The following is a 21311-nucleotide window of genomic DNA, read 5'->3' on the forward strand; positions in this document are numbered from 1 at the left end:
ATGGCGAGGCTGGGGGCGCTCTGGCTGCTGGCGGCCGCGCTGGGGGCGGCGGGGGGGCACCCGCAGCCCTGCCGCGTCCCTGCCCGCGCCGGCCCCGCCGTGCGCCTGGGAGCGCTGCTGCCGCCCGCAGCCCCCGGCCGCGTCCGCGCCGCCTTGGCCGGGGCCGCCGGGGGTCCGGGGGGGTCCGGAGGGTCCGGGGGGCTCGGGGGGGCGGCGCTGCCCCACAACCGCAGCCTGGAGCTGGTGGCGGGCGCCCCGGCGGCGCGGGACCCCGGCTCGCTGGCGCGGTGGCTCTGCGGGGCGCTGGGGGGGCGCGGCGTGGCCGCCGTCCTGGCCGTGCCCCGCTCCCGCCGGGAGCTGCTCCAGATCGACTTCCTCGCCGCCGCCCTGCGCCTCCCCTTCGTCAGCGTCCTCGACACCCGCGGCCCGCTGCCCTTCCGCCCGCAGGTAAGAGCCTCGCGGCCACCGCTGCGGGCGGCGGGACCCCCGGGAGGGACCCCCGGGAGGGACCCCCGGCTCCGTCCCAGCTCTCCGCGCCGTCCCGGCTCCGGTCCCTGCTCCTGTCTTGCCCCCATCGCGGTTCTGTCGTGGCCCCCCCCCATCCTCGCTGCATCCCGGCTCCCTCCCGGCTCCCATCTCGCCCCCATCCCGTCCTCACCCTGCTGCTGTTCCTGTCCCTGTCTCGGCGCCATCCCGAGCTCCATCCTGGCTCAAGCCTGACCTCATCCCAGCATCATCCCAGTCCCCTCCTGGGCACCATTCTGCCCCCATCCTGCCTCTATTCCAGCTCCCATCCTGGCTCTCTCCCACCTTCATCCCGGCCCCCATCCCAGCTCCGTCCCAACGCAATCCCAGTTCCCAGTCCAAGGCAGCTCCCCTGGCAGCCCCGTGCTCCCCCATCCCCTGTCCCAATCCTGGTCCAGCCCCAGCAGGGCCCTGGGGACATGCCCAGAGCCTCCTGTGCCACCCAATTCAGCCCCACTGGCCCAGGCGCAATGGCCACACTCACCCATGCCGTGATTCACAGCCTAAACATTGCCAGCAGAGACCTGTCCCCAGCCCCGCGGTCCTGGGGCTGGATTCATCCCTCTCCCAGTCCTCTCTGGGGACAGACCCTCGCCACGCGGGGCTGTGTTGCCCGACCCCTTTGCACTCTCTGGAGCATTTGGGCTCCTTTGCCCGCGCTGGGCTCAGCCGCCAGCCTCCGCTCAGCCACCAGGAAGGTGACTCCACTTCTTGGCACGCAGCAGGAGCACAGCGGCAGCCTGTCCCCCAGCCTCCCGTGGGGACACGCGCCGGCTGCGCCGCCCTCCACGCCTGCTGCGTCCTTGCAGCTCCTGCTTGGTGCTGGGGCCGGCTGCGTGCTGCTGGCAGCAGGGCAGATGCACGACCCCTGGCTCAGGTGGCAGCGGGGGGGCTCAGAGCGGGGTCTCCTCCCTGGGCAGCTTTCTGGTCTCCTGGGCACTGCACACCCTCGGGTGCGTGGCTGGAGCTGCGTGGGCAGAGGGAAACCATTGCTCCGATCCGTGCTGGTGCTGGAGGGAGCAGGGCCAGGAGTGGGGTGGTCCCAGGGTGGGAGGGATGGTGCTGAGCTGAGGGTTGGTGCTGCTCTGGGCTGTCCCCAGGGGCAGCAGCAGGGCTGGGGACAGCCACCACCCCTGTGTGCCGGCAGAGCCCCTTCCACTTCCACATGGACCGGCAGAGCTCACTGGAGACACTGGTGGAGGTGCTGGCGAGCATCCTGCAGGCCAACGACTGGCACGAGACCAGCCTGGTGCTCTGCCACCCCTGGGACGTCTCCGGCTTCCTCGGCCTCTGGGCCCGCCGCACCCAGCTCCTCCTCCGTGCCGTGCTGGACCTCGGCTACCTGGATGAGCCCAGGGCCTCCCGCTACCTCCGGCAGCGCGGGGAGCGCCTCAAGGCTCTCTCCAGCCCCGTGCTGGTGCTGGGCTGCGACCTGCGGCGCGCCCGGCTGCTCTTCAGGGTGGTCGAACAGTCGGGGCTGCTGCCGCAGGAGTTTCACTGGATCCTGGGCTCCCCGCTCCGCGCTGGCGAGCTGCAGACCGAGGGGCTGCCCCTGGGGCTGCTGGCCTTCGGGGAGGTGGGCCGGCCCCCCCTGGAGCCGTTCGTGCAGGACGCGGTGGAGCTGGTGTCCCGCGCCATCGCCAGCGCCGCCGCCGTGCGCCCCGACCTCGCGCTCGTCCCCACCACGGTGAACTGCAACGGCAGGCTCAGGGAGGGCGCAGAGTCCTCGGGGCGCTTCCTCTCCAGGTAAGGACGGTGCTGCCAGGGGGGCCGTGCCCCCTCCCTGCTCCTCTGTGGTGGTTTTGGGGCATGGCGGGGGGGTGACCTGGTCACAGCCGCTGCAGCCGCTGCTGTGGGGCTCAGTGCATGGCCCCCCCCCAGGGACAGGCTCTGTGCGGCTGCACAAGGGGGCTGCGTCACTTCAGATCTCCCTCACGCTGCCCGAGCTCTGGTGCTGTATAAATATTAATAGCACTTGGCCCTGCTAGCACAGCAAGCTGCAGGGCACAGGCAGCAGGGCCGGATCCTGCTGCTCCTCTGTGCCGAGCTGGGCACCTCACGCTCCCAGCCGCAAGCCCCGTCCCTTGCCTCCCCTCCCCGGAGCAGGACCCCGCTGTGCTTGAGCCGTGACCCCTCTGTGCCCTCCCCCCCCAGGTTCATGTCCAACACGTCCTTCCACGGCCGGACAGGACACGTGCAGGTGCAGAACGGGACACGGGTGCAGACGGAGCACCAGTACCGCGTCTGGAGCCTGCTGCGGGACTCGCTGGGGCAGCCGACGTGGGTGACGATGGGCGCCTGGCGGCACGGCAAGCTGGAGCTGGAGGAGGGCGCCTGGCAGAGACACCTCCAGCGCAAGAGCCTGGCCGAGGGGGGAGGCGGCGCCCGCGCCAAGCTGCGGGTGGTGACGCTGGTGGAGCACCCCTTCGTCTTCACGCGGGAGGTGGACGAGGACGGGAGCTGCCCGGCCGGGCAGCTCTGCCTGGACCCCGGCACCAACGACTCGGCCGTGCTGGACGCCCTCTTCGAGGAGCTCGGCGCTGGGAACGGCTCGGTGCCGCGGGAGTACAAGAAGTGCTGCTACGGGTACTGCATCGACCTGCTGGAGAAGCTGGCCGAGGACGTGCCCTTCGACTTCGAGCTCTACATCGTGGGCGATGGGAAGTACGGGGCCTGGAAGAACGGGCGCTGGACGGGGCTGGTGGGGGACCTGCTCAGCGGCACGGCCCACATGGCCGTCACCTCCTTCAGCATCAACTCGGCGCGGAGCAAAGTCATCGACTTCACCAGCCCCTTCTTCTCCACCAGCCTGGGCATCCTGGTGAGGACCAAGGACACGGCGTCGCCTATCGGGGCCTTCATGTGGCCCTTGCACTGGACCATGTGGGTGGGCATCTTCGTGGCCCTGCACATGACCGCACTCTTCCTCACCCTTTACGAGTGGAAGAGCCCCTACGGCATGACCCCCCACGGCCGCAACCGCATGAAGATCTTCTCCTACTCCTCAGCCCTCAACCTCTGCTACGCCATCCTCTTTGGGCGCACCGTCTCCAGCAAGACGCCCAAGTGCTGCACCGGCCGCTTCCTCATGAACCTCTGGGCCATCTTCTGCCTCCTGGTGCTCTCCAGCTACACGGCCAACCTGGCGGCCGTCATGGTGGGGGAGAAGACCTTCGAGGAGCTCTCGGGCATCCACGACCCCAAGGTGGGAGCGCGCCGCTGGGTGGGCTTGGGGATGTGCTCGGGGAAGGGAGGGGGGGGCTCTGATCCCCCCGGGCAGGGGGTACTGACGCTGCGGTGCCTCCTTCCAGCTGCATCACCCCTCGCAGGGCTTCCGCTTCGGCACGGTGTGGGAGAGCAGCGCCGAGGAGTACATCAAGAAGAGCTTCCCCGAGATGCACGAGTACATGCGGCGCTACAACGTCCCCACCACCCCCGCCGGCGTCACCATGCTCAAGTGAGGGTCGGGGGGGGCATCGGGGGCCCCTCCGCTTACCCCCTCCCCTGCACGCCCCCTGAGGGTGTCGCACTGGGGGGGGCAGCCCCGTCCCTGAGCCCCCCAATCCGCCTCGCATTGGCGCAGGACGGAGCCCCCCAAGCTCAACGCCTTCATCATGGACAAGTCCCTGCTGGACTACGAGGTCTCCATCGACTCCGACTGCAAACTGCTCACCGTGGGGAAGCCCTTCGCCATCGAAGGTGGGGGAATGGTGGCAGGGGGGACGTGCTGGGGCTGTTGGGGGGGCTCTGGGGGGTCCCTCAGTGGTGGGTGCTGGGGGCTGTGCCTTGTCATTGCCCCCCTGGTTCTAGCATTGCTGCTCTCTTCCTCCCTGCCCCGGGGGCCAGGCTACGGCATCGGCCTCCCGCAGAACTCGCCGCTGACCTCCAACCTCTCGGAGTTCATCAGCCGCTACAAGTCGGCCGGCTTCATCGACCTCCTGCACGACAAGTGGTACAAGATGGTGCCCTGCGGCAAGCGCGTCTTCGCCGTCACCGAGGTGCGGGCGGCCGGGCCCTGGGGAGGGGGGAGCTCTGCGGGGACCCCCCAGCACCATGCCAATGCCCCCGTCCCTCTCCTCGCAGACCCTGCAGATGGGCATCTACCACTTCTCGGGGCTCTTCGTGCTGCTCTGCATCGGGCTCAGCGGCTCCCTGCTCACCTCGCTGGGCGAGCACGTCTTCTACCGCCTGGTCCTGCCCCGCATCAAGCGGAAGAAGAAATTCAACTACTGGCTGCACACCAGCCAGGTGGGGTGAGGAGGAGCCCGGCCCCAACACCTTCCCCCAGCCCTGTTCCGTCTCCCCATGGGGCCCTCACTCCTCCCTTGTGCCCCACAGAAAATCCACCGGGCGCTGAACACGGGCGTGGAGGAGCAGAAGGGCCAGAAGCTGAGCTTGGCGGAGAGGTAGGGCCCTGGATGGGCGCCTGCCCTGCTCTCATCCTCCCCACGGGCACCCTCCAGCCCTGGGGCTGCAGCGGGACCCCCCTGCAGCCCCCACCTCGACCCCTCTCCCCCCTCAAGGTGCGCCCCCGAGCAGAGCCCCGGGGTGCAGCCCTGGCCCCGGCTGCGGCAGGAGGGGCGCCGGGTGCGTTTCCAGCTGGACGCGGCCACCCCCGAGGGCGAAGGGACCCCGGGGCCGCGGGGGAACGGGCCGCTGCAGGGCACGGGGGATGAGCTGTGGGAGCTGGAGGAGAAGATCGAGGCCATGCGGGAGCAGCTGCGTGCGGCCCTGGTGAGGAAGAGCGAGCTGGTGGCCGCCATGGGCACGGCCAGGAGCAGCCGGGCACCGGCCTCGGAGCGGCCCCGGGAGGACAGGTGAGTGTGGAGGGGGCCTGGGGGTGCTCCTGGGGCACCCCAAAAGCACAGCCGGGGCTTCAAGGGCTCTGCACCCCAACTTCAGGCTTGGCTCCTCCACACAGGGCTGGGCTGGGGAGGGTCCCGCACGATGCTGCGCCCCTCGGAGAGCAAGGACCAGGGCTGGAGGCCCCCAGGCTGCCTCCCCCCCCCCCAGCACCAGGGCCTGGGGAGTTTGTGTCTCTCCTCCCAGCTCTTTGAAGAGCAGCTCCCCGAGTCAGCAGCCTAAGATGGCGGTGGAGGGGCTTTAATTTTGGGGAAGGTAGCGGGTTAAGGTGTGGTGAGAGGCCACTGCACATCCAAGCTGAACAGCCGGGCATCTGCCCGTCAGCCTTCAGGAACACTTTGTAAACAGAGATGAAGAGGAACGAGCCTGGCCTCCCCCTCCCAGCAGCATCCCTGTGGCGGGGGCTCAGGGCCCTGCTGACAGCTCTCCTTGCTCCACAGGCAGGCGCCGGCCCCGCTGCAGGAGAGCCCCAGAGCAGGAGCACGGAGCAGCCCCGGGGGCAGCAGGAGGGAGCCGAAGCCCGGCTGAGCCCCAGGGCACTGGGTGGTGGCACCGGCCTGGCCCCTTCCTCAGCCCACTCCCCTCCCTCCGAGGCAGGAGATGAAGTAACGGGGCCCAAAGGCGAGGGATGAGGGGGGGGCTGTGGAAGGATGGGGGTGCCACAGGCACGGCTTCCTTCCCTGCAGCCTTCCCACTCGCACAAACGCTGCCCAGCGCTGGTGAACTCGAGGGCAGGGGCTCAGGCTCAGCCCTGCTGGGCAAGCAGGGCCCCCCCAGCCCCCCAGCAGCATGAGAGGCACCCAGGGGTTGAGGTGCTGAGCCCACGGCCAGGCCCCGGGCTGCTCACGCGTCACCTCCCAGCAGGATCCCAGCACAGTGACACCAGGGCAGCACCACAGCAGCTGTTAGATATAATATTTATTATTATATACAAACACATTTTGTACATTAATTAAATAGAATGAACTCTACTCTTCATTCGTCAAATGATTTGGTTTGCTTCCCTCCCTCCCCCTCCCACCCCTCTTGAAAGCCGACGGATTTCTCCTCCCTCTTGCGCGTCCATGCAGTGGAGCCCCCAGCGCTGGTCACCAAGTGGGCTCCCCCCCCCAGAGCAACACCCAGGGCTCCTTGAGACAACAGGAAAACAAAAACGGGGGGAGGCACCTGGGTGGGAGATGCAGAGGGGCTGGGAGCCCTCATGGTGCTGACGTGGGAGCTGGGGGAAGCCACCGGAGGCAGGCGGGAGGGGGACAGGCGCTGACTGCTGGGTGGGGAGGTGAGGCTGAGACCTGGGGATGCTCTGCAGCAGCCCCAGTGCCCCCCAAAGCCCCCCAGATGTGACACTCTACTGCATCGACCCCCTTTTTTGGGAGAGCTCTGCTCTACCTACAAGCACAAATCCCCCTTCCCAGCACCCACCCCGGGGGCAGGCAGCCAGCTGTGTGCACAGGGCTCACAGGGCTTGCCAGGAGAACAAGGGAAAAAAAAAAAAAATCAGCTGAAATTTCTTAGCTTTAGTGTTTTGGTTCGTTGCTAAACCTTCTCATGCAGCACCAGTCCAGCCAGCGAAAAGCCGCTCGCTCCGCAGGGACAAGGCACTGAAGAACAACCTGCACCCCCTGCAGCTGCAGGTGCCAGAGCTGCTGCCCTTCCCCTCCCCATCTCTACAGCCACCGAAGCTAGAATCAGTTCCCAGAAGACAACAACTACGAATTGCCCGGGGCCACATGCACTGAAGAGGGGCCGCATGGGGGAAGCCTCGCAGAGATCCCCAGCAGGGGAAGGCCGAGCATTTCTCCAGGGCTGAGATGTTTCTCCACTGCCTCTTTCCTGGGGTGGTTGCTCTACCTGCACAAGGCAGCTTCTACCTCCCAACCCCCTGACCAAGTGAAATTCAAGGGGAAAAAAAACAAAAAGAAAACAAAACAGGGCTAAAATGCAGCTTCTGCTTTGGTTATTGGCCAGCTTTGCTCTGGTGGGAGCAGCCCCAGTGTCAGGGGAAGGTGTTGAGCTTCTTTTCCCCTAGAGAAGGAAAGTTTACCAGTTTTCTCCCAAGCATGGCTCCCCCTGCTTGCATGCAGCTGCTGTTCTGACCAGAGCTGCCACACACACCTGCCTTGTCACAAACCAGCTCACGTCTGCAAGCAACGCCTGGACTGCAAACACCACCTCAGCGGGGCCAGGAGGAGCTGTGACACTGAGCTGGTGGCAGGGAGGACACAGCCCCAGGGGCAGCACGAGGCCCCGCAGGCGCTGGGACCCTCGCACCCTCCCTGCGGGGAGCAGCTGGCACCGAGCAGTCCGACACGCGCCAGCCTCTCCTCCCGTGCACGAGCATGCGCTTTTCCCAGGGGAGTTCACTGCAGCACCTTCTCTCTGTCCCAGCTGCTCTGCCTCCGCTAAGAGGAATTCATGGGTTAAGGATGATGGTGAAGTGAGAAATAGTAACAAACGAAATCCAGATGCCTTCCTGGCAGTCCAGAAGGACACTGACAGGGACTCAAGACAGGCTCCTCGAGTCTGGCTCCGAGCACGGCCCGGAGCTGGCTGTACTATCTGCTGGTGCAGGGCAAGGGCCGCTCTCCCCCCGGTCCCCCAGAGCACGGCCCGAGCGTTTGTCCTGATCAGTGTTCTCCCCAGGGGCTGGGGGGGGCTCTGCCACGCCGCCGTCTGCGGCGCAGTTCTTGCTGCTAGGATTTGCTCGGCTGTCTGAGCCTCGCGCGGCCTCAGTCTGCTCGGCAGGGGAAGGGCTGGGGACAGAGGCCCCGTCCTCCTGCACCGGGCTGGGGGGCGCAGCCGGCGCCGCCTCTGCGGCGGGGGGCACGTCTGCTGCAGCAACCACGGCCGTCGAAGTGACTTCGATGGTGATGGAGCCCACAGCAGTCTCCGGGTGGTCGCTGCTGACCCTGATGCGGGCAACCAGGCTGGAGGCGGCGGCGTCCTGAGGGCTCCCGTTGGCCATGGCTTCGTGCACCACGTTGGGCTCCAGCAGGGTGGAGCTCAGGTCGGAGAGAAACGAGGCCTCCGTGACGATGGCGGCCGTCTCGGCGACCCAGTTCAGGTCGCTCCCGGCCGTGGCCGCGGCGATGACGCTGGAGGCCTCGCTGGGGGTCAGCGCGGCCGGGCCGCTGCTCTCCCCGGCGGGGCCAGCGGCCAGGTGGGGCCGGCGGCTCCCCACCTCGACGGGGGCGGCGGTGGTGTTGTTGTTGAGGTTGTCCTGGAGCGTCGTCTGCGTCCCCTGGCCCACCTGCTGGTTCTGCAGCAGCATCTCCTGGATCCTGATCTGCTGGAGAATAGCCGGCAGCTCGTAGTGGTGGAAGAAGTAAATCATTGAATGCTGGAGAAGGCAAAGGGAAAGGAGTCACTCATGGGGCTGCAAGCCTAGGTTTCCCTAGCAGAACTGTTCTGTCATCTCCTGGTAAAGCCAGTGACTGCGGAATTTGGCTGCTCTGTCCAGAAGCTCACCTGAAATTCTGCAGAGAATTCTTATCCCTCCCACCATAGCTCCTGCAAGCTGCTGTCAGAGAGCAACTGAAGAGCTCTGAAGACAGGTAACAGAGCACAACGCCCCTTCCTTTGTAGGGGTCAGAACAAGGGTGAGGGCATTTATCTCCAGCCCATCTTCAGTTCCCTGTCTGCATCTCACAGCAGGAAAGGAGCAGGTCAACAGCCAGAGACACACAAGAGGTCTGCTCGAACCAGGATGCTGAAGACAGCAGTTTGGGAGTGGTCTTGCCAATACCTGCACTGCACAGACACGACCCCCTCCTCAGCTTCTGCATGGGAGATTCTCAGTGAGACATCCAGAGATGGGCCAGAAATCCTTCCCTAACCCCTTCCAAAACTCAGCCTACTGTCAGACACATGGCTGGATTTCAGCCTGTGACCAAGAAGTCCTGCTGTTTGACAGCCACCCCTTCCCATTGCTCCATTTCCAAACCAGGGACTATTTTAACCTCTTATAAAAGCAAACATTGCTACTCAAACTCTGCTTGACAAGGAGTTTGATGAAGCCCAAACTGCAGCTCATTTCCATCGCTTCTTAACAGCGCAGCCAGCGCGAGCAATCAGCAACGGAATGGTTTAAACTGCGGGCAGCCAGAGCCCTCTGAGGGACCAGGACTGAATTCACCACGATGGCACGTGCCCCCATGCAGCTGGCTGCAGGAACAAGAGCAGAAATGGCAGCTACTCACCTGGATGAACAGCCACGAGGTGACGAGAGCCAGGCTGCTGTACTGCCCGTTGAATCGGTAGTGGTAAGCATAGAAGGCAAAGTGGTACAGATAGAAGAACCTGCACAGAAAGGCAGCAGATACCAGGATACATCAATGGACAGGACAAACAAGAGTTTATTTTCACTCATAACCCTGCTCTGAGCTGGTGCATTTTGCACAGACCCCCATTAACATGCAATTAGCACGTTCACTATCCACATGTTCATGCTTCACTATGAACAGGTCTTCAACTAAACAAAACAAAGGGCAGACAAAGGGTAGGGGTGATTCCATGCACGAGCTGAAGTGGAGAATAATTGCACTTTGGACCCCGTGACACGCAGGGCAGCTCCTGAGGAGACACACAGCTCTCAGGAGTGGAAGCTCTCCTGGGAGGACTGGAAAGGATCTGAAGAAGGGATCTAAAGAAGGCCCCCACCAGAGATGAGGATATGCAGTGAGTTTGTGCAATATGGGACTGAGTTCCTCATACCTTAGCCAATGCCTCTTGCTCGTATTGGTGTGGCAACAGATAGCATCATACTGGTCAGCCAGCCACACAATAAGGATGATGTAAAACGCAGTTGTGGTGTCGTTGAAGAACTCCGACATTATGGCCTCCATACCTACGGGACAGAGAGGTGCCTGATGTCAGCACGTTGCAGGGCAGTTACGGCTTGAAGAAATCCCACATCCCTCCCAGAGCTGGGGCTCTATGACTGTACGGCAAAAAAACACAGGACAACCTCATCTCTGCTTAAAGCACCAGCTGCAGTCAAACAAGTCTCCCTGCTGGCTGCAGTCACTACGCAGGCCAGAGGATCAGCTGGCTCTGGCCAGCAGAATTTTGGTGGCTTTGTTTAAAGTCCCAACTGTGCTAATTACAGGAAGGGGGAATCTGAAATGAACTGAAGACGGGCAAAGGTTCAGTTTATGGGACTTCCAAACGAACTGCTGTTCCAGGGGACACAGAAGGACAACGCAGCTCACTGTGCCAGCAAACTCCAGAGCCTTCCACCTCGTGAGGAGCAGACACCGACCACCTGCCGTGGCCAGGTCAGAACAGGGAATTATACTTCCTACCGATCCCTGAGGGAGTTGCTGCACATAAACAAGAAGTGAGCCCACATCCTTACCTACTAGGGCCAGGATGACAGTGAGCAGGGGAGCCGCAGGGAATGCAATTGTCATGTTCATTTCCAGCATCTGTAACAGGTCAACTGCAAGAAGGAAAACACACCACATCACAAAGTGAACATGGGACCAAGGAGCCCCCCACCCCAGCACCACTCCCCACTCAGAGCTCTGCAGCGTGTTGTGACGTCCACTGCCCCACGCCCGCTGTCCCTGATATTTGTCAGGGGACAGAACAGCCCTCGGAAGCATGGTGCAGGGGGATCTAGGTGGGATAGAGTTCCTGCTCAGCTACATGCAGGACTCTTCTGAACCACAACAGTTCAGGGTATAGACATAATACACCACGCTGGAGTGGGCTGCAGTGTCCTAAAATCAGCCTAAATCCCTCAGCGAATCCTTACCAATGAAGACAAAGATCTGATGGTGCGAGTAGCGCAACAGCATCGAAACGGACAGAGTCTGAAATATGAGAACAGAGGCCACTGTTAGAGCCACACAGGGTCAGGGTTTCTTTCAAAATCACGCTACAGCAGAGGCTCAGACAGGTGAGCCTGGACTCCCAACACTGCACTGAATGCTGTGCATATCCCACGTTCCTCAGTTAGAGCTATGCAGACCAATTTCCCAAAGAGTAATTAGGACTTCACAAACAGCAATTAATCTTTGCATTACTGCAGTGAAACAGACAGTAAGTAATTTGTTTGTAAAGAGACTGATTTTGAATATTTGAGCAGTGGCCAAACCAAACAGCAGCAGAACTGGAACTGGGGTTTGCTCCCGTTCTGTATCTGCGCTCCTCCCAGCACTTCTCCAACAGAGGTCACCCTGTGCTCTTCGCCATTTCTCCTCTCACTGGCAGTGACTTTGTTGTACAAGGAGCTGCATCAATGGGACGTCAGGCACAAAGGGAGACAGTCACCCACGACTGTGAACACAGGCTCAGTTATCACTTGAAGTCTTGTCTCATACTGATCTTTAATCGCCTGGTCACACACGTAGTCACAGGAGATTTGATCCTACTTTGATCAGCCCTGACACATTAGTTGGACCCACTCTTAAAAATCTGAGGACAAATTTGCCTTGGCAATCCCCGTGTCTTGGCAGCCTGAGCATTTAATTACACTTAAGAGACTCTAATCTGGATCTCTCCTTTGACAACAAAGCCATTATTTCATTCTATTTCCGCTCCTCTGTTTGCTTCACTTTTTGGACACTAAACACCCGCATTAGGGAAAAAAAAATCAGTAGAGCTGCATGCTCCAGTGGCTTAGCTTTAGAAGCAGCTATGAGCTCAGGCCTGTACTGTGACATAAAACCTCACCCACATGCTGATCAGCTGAGCTCAGAGTCCAGGCAGTGCCCGGCTCCTGCCAACTTACAAATATCACCATGATGACAAAGGCTGCCAGGTAGGAAGTCCTGGCCATCCACATGCTGACGAAGCGGTAGTGCTCTCCAGACACCACGTTGCGAAGGAAACCTGGGGGGAAAAAAAAAACAAAACCACCACACAACCCCAATGTAACCACCTCACAAAACAAGACCAAACTTCTGAAGAACTAGGATGTAAGGCAGGAGATCTAAGGCAACCCCTCTGCACGGCTGCACCCCGTTGTTATGCAGTGCAATAAGGAAGTCACGTTTGCAGATGTCTCTCCCCTCCCATTTGTTTCATTTTGTCCTTGACAGTAACACCCCTCCGTAACGCAGTGAACTGCATCAGAGATTAATCAATAGTCAGAAGACAATATTCATGCGTCCACAGAAAAGCCACCACCTGCTCTGCACAGCTGCTGAAAGTGATTATTCCAAGCCTTACCTTTGTTTTCTTCATTTTCAGCCAAGGCTTTGACACTTGACATCAGGATGTCATCATAACCCAGGAACTCGTCCAGCAACAGACGACTGAATCTGTCCCCAAAGCACTGATCCCTGGTAGGATCTAGACAGAACATAGACACAGAAATCAGATTGTTCAGATCTTACACCACAGAGGAGGAAGGCAAGCAGTCTTCTCATCATTTAAAAGGACACACATGCCAGCAGACCTGTGCCTGCACTTGAACCTCTGGCAGCGTAACTAAACTGGGCAGGGCTGGGAGGGAAAAATGTCACACAGACAAATACAGCCACGCTGGCCAAGTGCCAGCGCCAATCAGGCCTTAAGAATTCCACCAGGGCTGTGATCCTCTCATTGGCACACACACAAAGGGAATTTGCCTCTTGAGCTTAGACCGAGTCCCTAGCAACAAAAGGCTCACCCCCAAGTAATGGCCCAGAGAAATTAGTTCTGGTAAAGCTCAGAGGGACTGCAGAGGCTTTTCAGCCATCAGCTGGGCTCTGCATGGTGCTGCTGGAGCCCACCAACACCTCCCCACAGCTCTGGGCACTAACAAAGCTGGTACAAAACATCCAAGTGCATTCTGCTGTACAAACACTGCTCAGCTGGTAAAAATACCCCAAATCCAATTAACACGAAAGCCCAGAAACAAACCATTTTTCAGTAAATTAGTAGGATAATTATGAAGGAATTTGTCTAGCTGAATGGGAAAGCCCAGGTCAGTAAATAACCATTTAACATGGAAACTGCCCATTAACCGTATGGAGTCTCTGCTTAGTACTCCAGCCCAGCTGTGCTTCAGGTTGGTTAGGAGCGAGTAACGCGATCTAGTCCAATCGCTGCAGCACCAGCTCATTACAGATCAATTAACGTCACAGGCAAGAGAAGGTTTGAGAACACGGCTCTGAATTGAACGGAGTAAATGCCAGAAGAGAACGCTGCCCCATGAAAACGGTCTGCTGGTGCTGGCAGGGGCACAGAAGTGGGCTGAGAAAGCGCTGCGCAGGTCCCTGACACACACCCAGCAGCTCTCACCACTGGGCACGAGCACTGCTGCTCTGCTACACGCTGCAGTGTCTCTGCCTCAAAGGGCTGTGTTGTTTCAAGCCTCTAAACCACAAAACAAAGCAGTCCAGTTGGACTGCACCGAAACAGCACCCCCAGTACCACCAGGCCTTTCCTTCCTCAGTGAGAAACCTGTGCTGGATGGAACATTAAGGCTCGGGAACAGAAACAGGCTCCAGCACTGCAGAGAGCTCCTCTAGGGAAGGTACCACCTACCGCAGCAGTAATGGCTCCATAAAGCAGCTCTCCCACATGAAAAATGAGCGCCATCAGCCGTTATAAATAGTTTCCACAAGACTAATAAGGAGTAGATGGGACATGACTGACATCCCGATGAGAGCCAGCAGTGGGGTATCTGCAGGAACGCGCGTCCACAGGTGCACCAGAGCGGGCTGGCTCCCTCACTCACCCAACGTCACCACCATGACGGGGATGCTGAGGCGCTGGCGCGTGCTCTGGGACAGGCGCAGGAAGCCGTACTCCAAGGAGTACTCCACGATGTACTCCTCCTGCGGCCACACTGCAAGAGAGGGTGGGAGGGAGACTCAACAGCAGGGTTCACAGACAGTGGCCAAGAAGAAATAGCACCTCTGGACTCCCTCCCCCCATATCACCACGTTCTTGAAAACGTAATCAGTTCTGAACACGTTCCAGGCTTTCTTCAACCAATTTAAAATGAATCGATGAGTTCTCGAAACCGAAGCCCATTCCCTTGATGTTAGTCCTTAATGTGAAGCTTCCGGGAAAGCTTCAAGGCAGAGGTTTCAAGCTGTGTCAAGCACCATCCAGAATCTGCCCCACACTACTCATTTTTGCATTCAGTTTCTGCCTTCTTCACTGCTCAGGAAACAGCAGGAAAATAAACTGAGCACCAGCTCAGCTGCTGAGCACCAAGTAAACAAGGCAAGGACAACTAGCACTGCACTTCTCTGGACGCAGAGGTAGAGGTCACTGCTGCAATTACAAATCTCAAAAACTAGGCAGGAGCAACTACAGATTAGAAAAGCCTTCAGTGTCTGAAGTTTTTTTTTTTTTTTAAGGACAGTTACAAATTAATGCTTTTGCTACCTGTCCGAAACACCACCACCAAAAACGTTTAATAGGATACAACAATGGAAGAAGCGTGCCTGCCTCACCCGACTGAGGCTGACACATCACTGACAGAAGGGCCCAATCAACCTCCCTGACTGCCTAGGAGAGAGATCGCATTCCTTGGGCAACAAATGCCGGCTGGTGCTTTTAATGAAAACTAAAACTGAAACAAAAACAGTTTTAAGTTCAAATGCAAATGAAGTGTTGAAGTACCAACAAAAGAATTACTCCATTGGTATCACACAGCATTCTTCCATGGCAATACATTCTGCCTAAACGTTGAACTTGGGGTACTTACAGAACAGAGGAGCTGGAATTACACTGCAAACAGGCATTTGTGGCTCTAAGACCCATTTGAAAAGATGAATTTTGTAGCTACGTTAACAAGGGGCACGATTCTCTCTCCTACCATGTCTCTGGATTGTTTCCCACTGGGCATTCAGCACAGCAAGGCCCAGCCCGGCGGTGGCAGCGCTGTACAACAGGGCTCTTACAGAACTTAAGCAACTATTAATGAAGGCATTGCACCCAAAATATTTACATGTTCTCCAGCCTGAGGAGACTTAATCATCTTAAACACGGGACTAATTAGTTCTGGATCAGCATCAAGCAAAACTCTGCAAGACCAAGGGAACGGCGCTATTGCCACGTCCAGCCTCACAATCCTCCACTGCTAGAACACCCAGTACTGCTGAAGAGCAAAGAATTCCAGTACTTCCAGGGCAAGAGCAAAGGGGAAAAAGGCAAATGAGGATCCAATTGTCGTATTTCTCGTTTTAAACTTTTTTTTTAAACAGATTTCCTCCCCTGACAAAAGTTTTCTAACACTGGAATTCCATTTTAAACCAAACAAAGCCACTGAATCTCCCTCTAGCGTTTAGGAAACATTAGCAGTTCACACCAAAACAGCGGAGGGAGGCAGCAGGACGATCTCCTGAGCCATGTTCTGAACGACGCAGAACAGCAAGGCTGCATCTCGCAACCTCCTGAAACTTGCTTGGTGGCTTTCCAGATTAGTTTGCTCTTGCAGGTACTGGTGTTGAGTCAGGGCCCCAAAATACAGCCCAAATCCTGTTAATGCAGCGAGGAATGTGCACCGTCAGTTGGATCCCTGCGGGTCTCCAGAGGACAGTAAATGCAGAACGCTCAGGAGAGGGAGGTTCGCATTCATCTGAGCTATCTGGCAGCGAAGGGCAGAAACATGATGCCAGCCCAGAAGGCTTCAGCAAACCTCGTCCCCCAGATGCACCCGCCCAACTCCCAGCCCCCCCAGCCAAAGGGAAGACGTTGCTGTAGGTCTGTGGTTAGCAGGGACACGGTTAACCACAGGTGAAAGCATCGGGGATAGCCTGGGGACGTTTAAGGTCACCGTGCACAGCCCCAGAAAAGCCAGGATGAGAGGCGCAGGGAAGATGCAGGGGAAGGGGGGAGCACAGATAGCAGCAGAAGTTGTCTTTACCTGCTCTGGTTAGCATCTCAAACTCGGACACAGTCTCCCGCAGAGGCTGCATACCTTTAGTGGCCGCTTCACTAAACGAGAACTCCTGGCTTTCGTTGCGGCTCAGCGCCTCGGTGCTGCTCATCCGGGACGGCTTGAGGAACACCTTGGGCTCGATATCCAGCTCAAACTGTGGGAAAACCGTGGACAAGTCACGTTAGCAGTCACTTCAGCTCCAGCCTTCTGGGCTCCCCCTGTGCCCCAGCCACCAGAAGGAAGCCAGGAGAGGCCGGCTTCTCAGCATTTAAGTTCTGTCTTAAAACAGGAGAGGCTAACCGGGAGGTCCAGGAAAAGCCAAGGGAACACACCCTGTGCCAGGTGACCGAGGGAACAGAGGGACCCCAGCTTACTCACAAAGACTGCATTAAAAAACTGTTCGTCCCCAAACCAACCCTCACCTCCCCCCGTGTACACAGGGAGCGTGCCTTTACCTTGATAGAGCTGTTTTCGAACATATCCACAGTCATTTCCTCCTCTTCCTCCTCTTCTTCCTCAGCTGCGGGCTCGGCCACCATTCCTGGGAACTTCTCAGCTCCGCAGAACTGCAGGTAGATGGCGGCCCGGCTCGAGTTGCGCTGTATTTCCACCCGCAGGATGCCGTCGCGCGGCCATTTATCTCGCACGTGCTCCAGGCAGTTGATGGGCGAGCGGGAGAAGGCGATGTGGATGTAAGCCAGGATGAAGAGCACGAAGAGAGCCTGGACAGGGCAAGACACAAAGCAGACACCGTTAGCCTGACCCAGCACTGCCTGTTTGCAGGCTCCCCAGTTTCGACCATCTCTTCTTTGCCCATAAAGACCCCAGATTTGCAAGTGGACAAGAGCTTTTATGCTTTCCAACCCCGGTGGTCTCCGCACCAAAGAATAAGGCAGCCTAGAACTGGGCGACTTTTCCAGCCCCACAGACAAATGTCAAAACTCTCCCTGTGCTTCCTGTCCTCCTGAAGCCTCTTCAACGCGCTGAGCCCTCCTCTCTCCAGGGTAAGCACCAGGAGAGGCCTGAAGCTGTTCCTGGGAACCAGTTTCCAAGGTGCCTTTGACCAAAACTTCTCCGCCACTGCAAGTGTGCTGTGGGTGCTAGGCTGGCCGGCTGCCACCCAAGGGGCACGTCGGCAGTGTGTGCGCGCTGCCTCGGGTCACAAAGCACCAACTCTTACAAAACCCCGTGCCCGGCGCCCGCTGCCTTCCCTCTGCATGTTCTGGGGCAAAGTGCTTCGTCCCGAGCCCCAGGGGCACTGCAGGTGGGTACGGACCAGGCCCCACACGGCTTACCGCTGAGTTCTCTCTCGTTTCAAAGAGCCAAAGCAGTGTCTTGACGAAACTTTGCCAACCCACAGCTCACTTTGCTAAACCCAAGACTCGCTTTGATCTGCTGCTCACTCAACACAGCCGCGAGGAAAGGCTACCGAAGCTCTCGCAGGAAGATTCGGAGGCGTTAAGACAGATCTGTGGTTAATCTCTGCTCGGTCAGGCCAGATATTGAGCACAGCAGGGAAAGAAGCACTTCTGAACTGCAAATAAAAGCCCTGCAGAGAGCTACCTGCTGACGACCTGGGCTCACGCAGCCTCCAGCACACCAGAGCCGTGGTTTCAGCACCAACAAACTCACCAGAAGCAGGACCCATCCTTGCCCACGGGGCCGGGGTCCTGCCACCTCCTGCACAAAGCACACGCATCCTGCTGGCCAGCACAGCTCGCAGCCACAGCCCAAGCCCCACACAAGGTCCTGGGAACCAAAACCACCCGAGCAGAACGAACGCGTGCCGAGGTCCCAAACACCACCAAAAAAACAGGAACGGAACCGTGGGGTTCAACAAACTACATCCTTCTCTGGCTGTCCACCATTCCCCTCTCCGCACAAAACCCTTCCTGTCGAACATTTCCTGTTGAAGCTCGGGGAAGGCTGCCTGATTGCACAAGAAGAGACAACCAGCTGCGAGACCACAACACAAAAACCGGGGCAGAAGCGTCAGCCTCTGAAAGTTGAGGATGTGCCAGGAGGGTCTGGAGGATTGTTCAGGACTGCTGCGGGCTCTGGACCCTTGACACACGACAGACTTACTGGCAGGCAGCCTGGTTCTGCTCCCTCCGGCACGGTCCCTATTTATCAGCCAGAGTCAGCGATCCTCTGCAGGCACCTTTCAGTTCCTGCATCGCGTTTAAAGCTACAGAGGGCTCCTGCCCACTAATTCAGCAAACTCGGAGCTGATTCCCAGGAATTAGCTGGTTTTCTGTCCTATCAACGTTGTAACATCCCAAAAGAGTTTTAAGCAAGTCTCTGCTGGAGCCTCTTACAGGCAACCAGACTGAAAATTCTTGCTTATCACACCAGAAGAAATAAAGCCCCAAAGCATCAGCCAGTGCTGCAAAGGGACATTATTATTAAAAATCAAGTGGCTTGCTCTGAGAGTGCATGTCCAGCCCCAAGTTCAGACAATTTGTCACCCACCAGAGAGGCCTTTCAGGCTGAAGCACGCCCATTCTACTTGGAAGATGCTTTTCGGCTCACGGAACAGCTGTGGGTCACAGCAAAACACAGCGAGCTAATAAAACTCCCTCCCTGCAGCGAGGCTGATAAATCCAGCACGACGTTACCCAACGCCGTCCAAAGTTCACAGCCCAAAGCTCCAAGGAGCAGGAGCCCAGGAAGCAGCACAGGAGCTCTCGATTCAATGAGCTGTCCCTGCACCCGCTGCTCCTGACCTATTTGCTGTGAACACAGACTGGTAAACACCACATCTGCGGGGGAACTGCGCAGGAAGACGAGGGGAAGGTAAATCACAAACAGCTCCCTCGGTGCAGGAAGAACAGCGGCGAGGCCACCAAAGCAGGAGCAGCCTCAGGAATTCCCCTCTGCCACCTCCTGCTGCTGCTCCCTGCATGGAGCAGGCTGAAAGCCCGGCTGGCTTCTGACCCCGAGGGGGCAGGCACTGCTCTCTGCAGGTGCCCTGTGAGTATTTTTATTTCCTCAGGTGTGCTCTGGTGGAACTGCTACCAGCTGGACCGCTCGCTCCACCTGCCAGCCTGGCCACTGGCTCCGCTCCGATCTCCCCGTCTGCCTGAATCCAGTCACACAACGGGGGGAGAAAGGAGAGAGGTTAAAATCCTGAACGCCTCTTGGACAGGGAGAAAACGTCTATGTGCAGCATGAGACACAGATCCCAAATGTTTTCTTGTGTTAAGCAGCCAAATTTTTGAAACCTGCAGCAGAGACGTGCTGTTCTTCCCTAGCTACCTCTCCTCCCCTCTGCCCCTCACCCTTAATTTCCAGCAGGCACTGGTGAGATGAGCTTTGGCAGCCCTGGGGGCATTTAACCCAAAGGCCACTTCCCACACGGACAGCACTGGGCCATTTTGCCCATCACTGCCTGACTCCCAAGGGGAAGGACTCAACTTCCAGACCCCATTTACGTGCAAGGTCTCCAGAGCTGCACCCACGTCAACAAGACCGCAGGCAGGCTTCTATCCGGTTAGTGGAAGTTTAATGCTGTCCAGGAACAACCAAGGGTGTTGACTACTAAACAAGCCGGGGCTGTGCACTGCTCACTTCTAGCAGAGAAGACAACTCAACGACACCCCAGCAGCCACGCATCTCGTGTGTGATCCCCTGGAACTACCATGAAACCTTCCACACCCACACCTGCCTCCGTTCCTGCCTCGCCTACGGAGCGGGGTCAGCGATTCCCTCAGCACCTCCAGGGCTCGCAGCAGAGCTCTGACAGCCAGGGCACTGCCGAGCGTCCCTACAGCTCCTCACACCTCGCTGGGCCTGCGCCAGCCGGGTTCGGACAGCGCAAACACCTCCGGAGACGGGGCAGAACCGAGGGCTGGAGGCGTTTAGGAGCCAGCTTGGGGCAGCCCCGGGTCTGCACCGAGCCCCTCACCTTGAGCAGGACGAAGAACTCGAAGACGCGGCGGAAGGCGGGCGGGAAGAGCCGCGCGTAGGTCACTGCCATCTTGAAGAAGAGCGCGTGGAAGAGGCGGTCGCGGACGTTGATCAGCGGGTTCTGGTTGCCGGTGGGGTTCCGCACGCCGCGCCCGTTCCCCCCGGCGGCCCCGCCGTGGGTGGCCGGGTGCTGGTGCGCGGCGTGGGGCGGGTTGTTCTCGGACATCGCGGCCCGGAGAGGGGTGGGGAGGGGGGGAGCCGAGGGGCGCCCCCCGCTGAGGGCCCGGCCCCGTTGGTCAGCGCCCGCCGCGGCCTCGGCGCGGCCCCGAGCAGGCCCGGCGGGGAGGCGGCTCCCGGGCCGGCCCCGCGGCCATGGGCGGCGCCGGGAGCGGTGCGGGCACCTCGGGCCGCGCTCCTCCTTCCTCCTCCCCCCGCCGCTCGCCGCCTTCCTCCTCCTCCTCCTCCTCCTCCTCCTCCTCCTTTCTCCTCTTCCTCCTCCGCGCGGCCCCGCCGCCCCTCAGCGCCCCGCCGCCATCTTCCCCCCGCCGGCCCTGCGCGCAGGGGATGCTGGGACGGTGGCGGACCGCGGCAGGCTCCGCCTCCGTATGTAAATTAATCGCTCACTCCCGGCATGCACCGCGCGCAGCCGTCTGAGAGGCAGGGGGCTCAGACCACAAAAAGACAAAAACTATGAGGAAAAGGACAGGCTGAGATGAAAAATAAGGTGTAGTGGAGCTCGGAGAGTGAGTTTGTAAGGATAGATGTGTGAGCACTGAGAAAAGAACTCGCTGTGTTCTAAAAGTTAAAAAATGAAGGAGGTTTAAATGGGGCTGCGGGGGAAACAGCGATCGTGCTCGCTTCGGCAGCACATATACTAAAATTGGAACGATACAGAGAAGATTAGCATGGCCCCTGCGCAAGGATGACACGCAAATTCGTGAAGCGTTCCATATTTTTGGGCCCCCACCGATGCGAACAGCAGCCACCCCCAGCCCTCATTTCATTCAATTTGTTCAATTTATTCATTATTTAATTTATTCAATTTATTCATTTTTTAAAATTTATTCGATTTAATTAATTTATTCGATTTATTTAATTTATTTAACTCGCTATTGCACAGCAGCATGAACAGAAAAAAAAACAGCCTGGATGCCAGGGCCAGCCCAGCACCCAGCCCAAGGGGGCC

At 58.8% G+C, this 21311-nt stretch overlaps 2 protein-coding genes and 1 non-coding gene across 4 annotated transcripts; 2 read left to right on the plus strand and 1 right to left on the minus strand.

Moving 5' to 3' along the window:
* On the plus strand, positions 1-5935 carry GRIN3B (glutamate ionotropic receptor NMDA type subunit 3B). The gene is made up of 10 exons (XM_032203740.1): positions 1-447; positions 1673-2271; positions 2680-3730; positions 3837-3982; positions 4109-4224; positions 4372-4523; positions 4609-4773; positions 4864-4931; positions 5049-5342; positions 5829-5935. The coding sequence occupies exons 1-10, from the start codon at positions 1-3 to the stop codon at positions 5914-5916; spliced, it is 3126 nt and encodes a 1041-aa protein (XP_032059631.1). The 3' UTR covers positions 5917-5935.
* A 363-nt stretch (positions 5936-6298) lies between these two features.
* TMEM259 (transmembrane protein 259) lies at positions 6299-20502 on the minus strand. 2 transcript variants are annotated; one of them, XM_032203803.1, is made up of 11 exons: positions 20124-20502; positions 16672-16938; positions 16202-16370; positions 14060-14170; positions 12565-12687; positions 12125-12225; positions 11147-11204; positions 10745-10828; positions 10102-10234; positions 9588-9687; positions 6299-8728 (listed from the first exon to the last, which is right to left on the minus strand). In XM_032203803.1, exons 1-11 carry the CDS (start codon positions 20349-20351, stop codon positions 7892-7894), a joined length of 2211 nt encoding a protein of 736 aa, XP_032059694.1. In that variant the 5' UTR covers positions 20352-20502; the 3' UTR covers positions 6299-7891. The 2 variants fall into 2 exon arrangements, with proteins under 2 accessions (XP_032059694.1, XP_032059693.1); XM_032203802.1 differs by having other exon boundaries at positions 16256-16370; positions 20124-20479.
* A 473-nt stretch (positions 20503-20975) lies between these two features.
* Positions 20976-21082, plus strand: LOC116499278. The gene has a single exon (XR_004254216.1). It is a non-coding gene; the product is annotated as a U6 spliceosomal RNA (small nuclear RNA).
* Positions 21083-21311: the final 229 nt, after the last annotated feature.

This window comes from Aythya fuligula, chromosome 26, assembly GCF_009819795.1.
Source record: "Aythya fuligula isolate bAytFul2 chromosome 26, bAytFul2.pri, whole genome shotgun sequence".
NCBI classification, from domain to species: Eukaryota; Metazoa; Chordata; class Aves; order Anseriformes; family Anatidae; genus Aythya; species Aythya fuligula.

Coding starts and splice junctions, on each gene's coding strand:
- GRIN3B (XM_032203740.1), top strand. CDS start 1: ATGGCGAGGCTGGGGGCGCTCTGGCTGCTGGCGGCCGCGCTGGGGGCG. Junction 4,524..4,608: donor GCGTCTTCGCCGTCACCGAG/GTGCGGGCGGCC, acceptor CTCTCCTCGCAG/ACCCTGCAGATGGGCATCTA. Junction 4,774..4,863: donor ACTGGCTGCACACCAGCCAG/GTGGGGTGAGGA, acceptor TGTGCCCCACAG/AAAATCCACCGGGCGCTGAA.
- TMEM259 (XM_032203803.1), bottom strand. CDS start 20,351: ATGTCCGAGAACAACCCGCCCCACGCCGCGCACCAGCACCCGGCCACC. Junction 12,688..14,059: donor CGTCATGGTGGTGACGTTGG/GTGAGTGAGGGA, acceptor TGTTCTGTCTAG/ATCCTACCAGGGATCAGTGC. Junction 10,235..10,744: donor TGTCATCCTGGCCCTAGTAG/GTAAGGATGTGG, acceptor TCTGTCCCGTAG/GTATGGAGGCCATAATGTCG.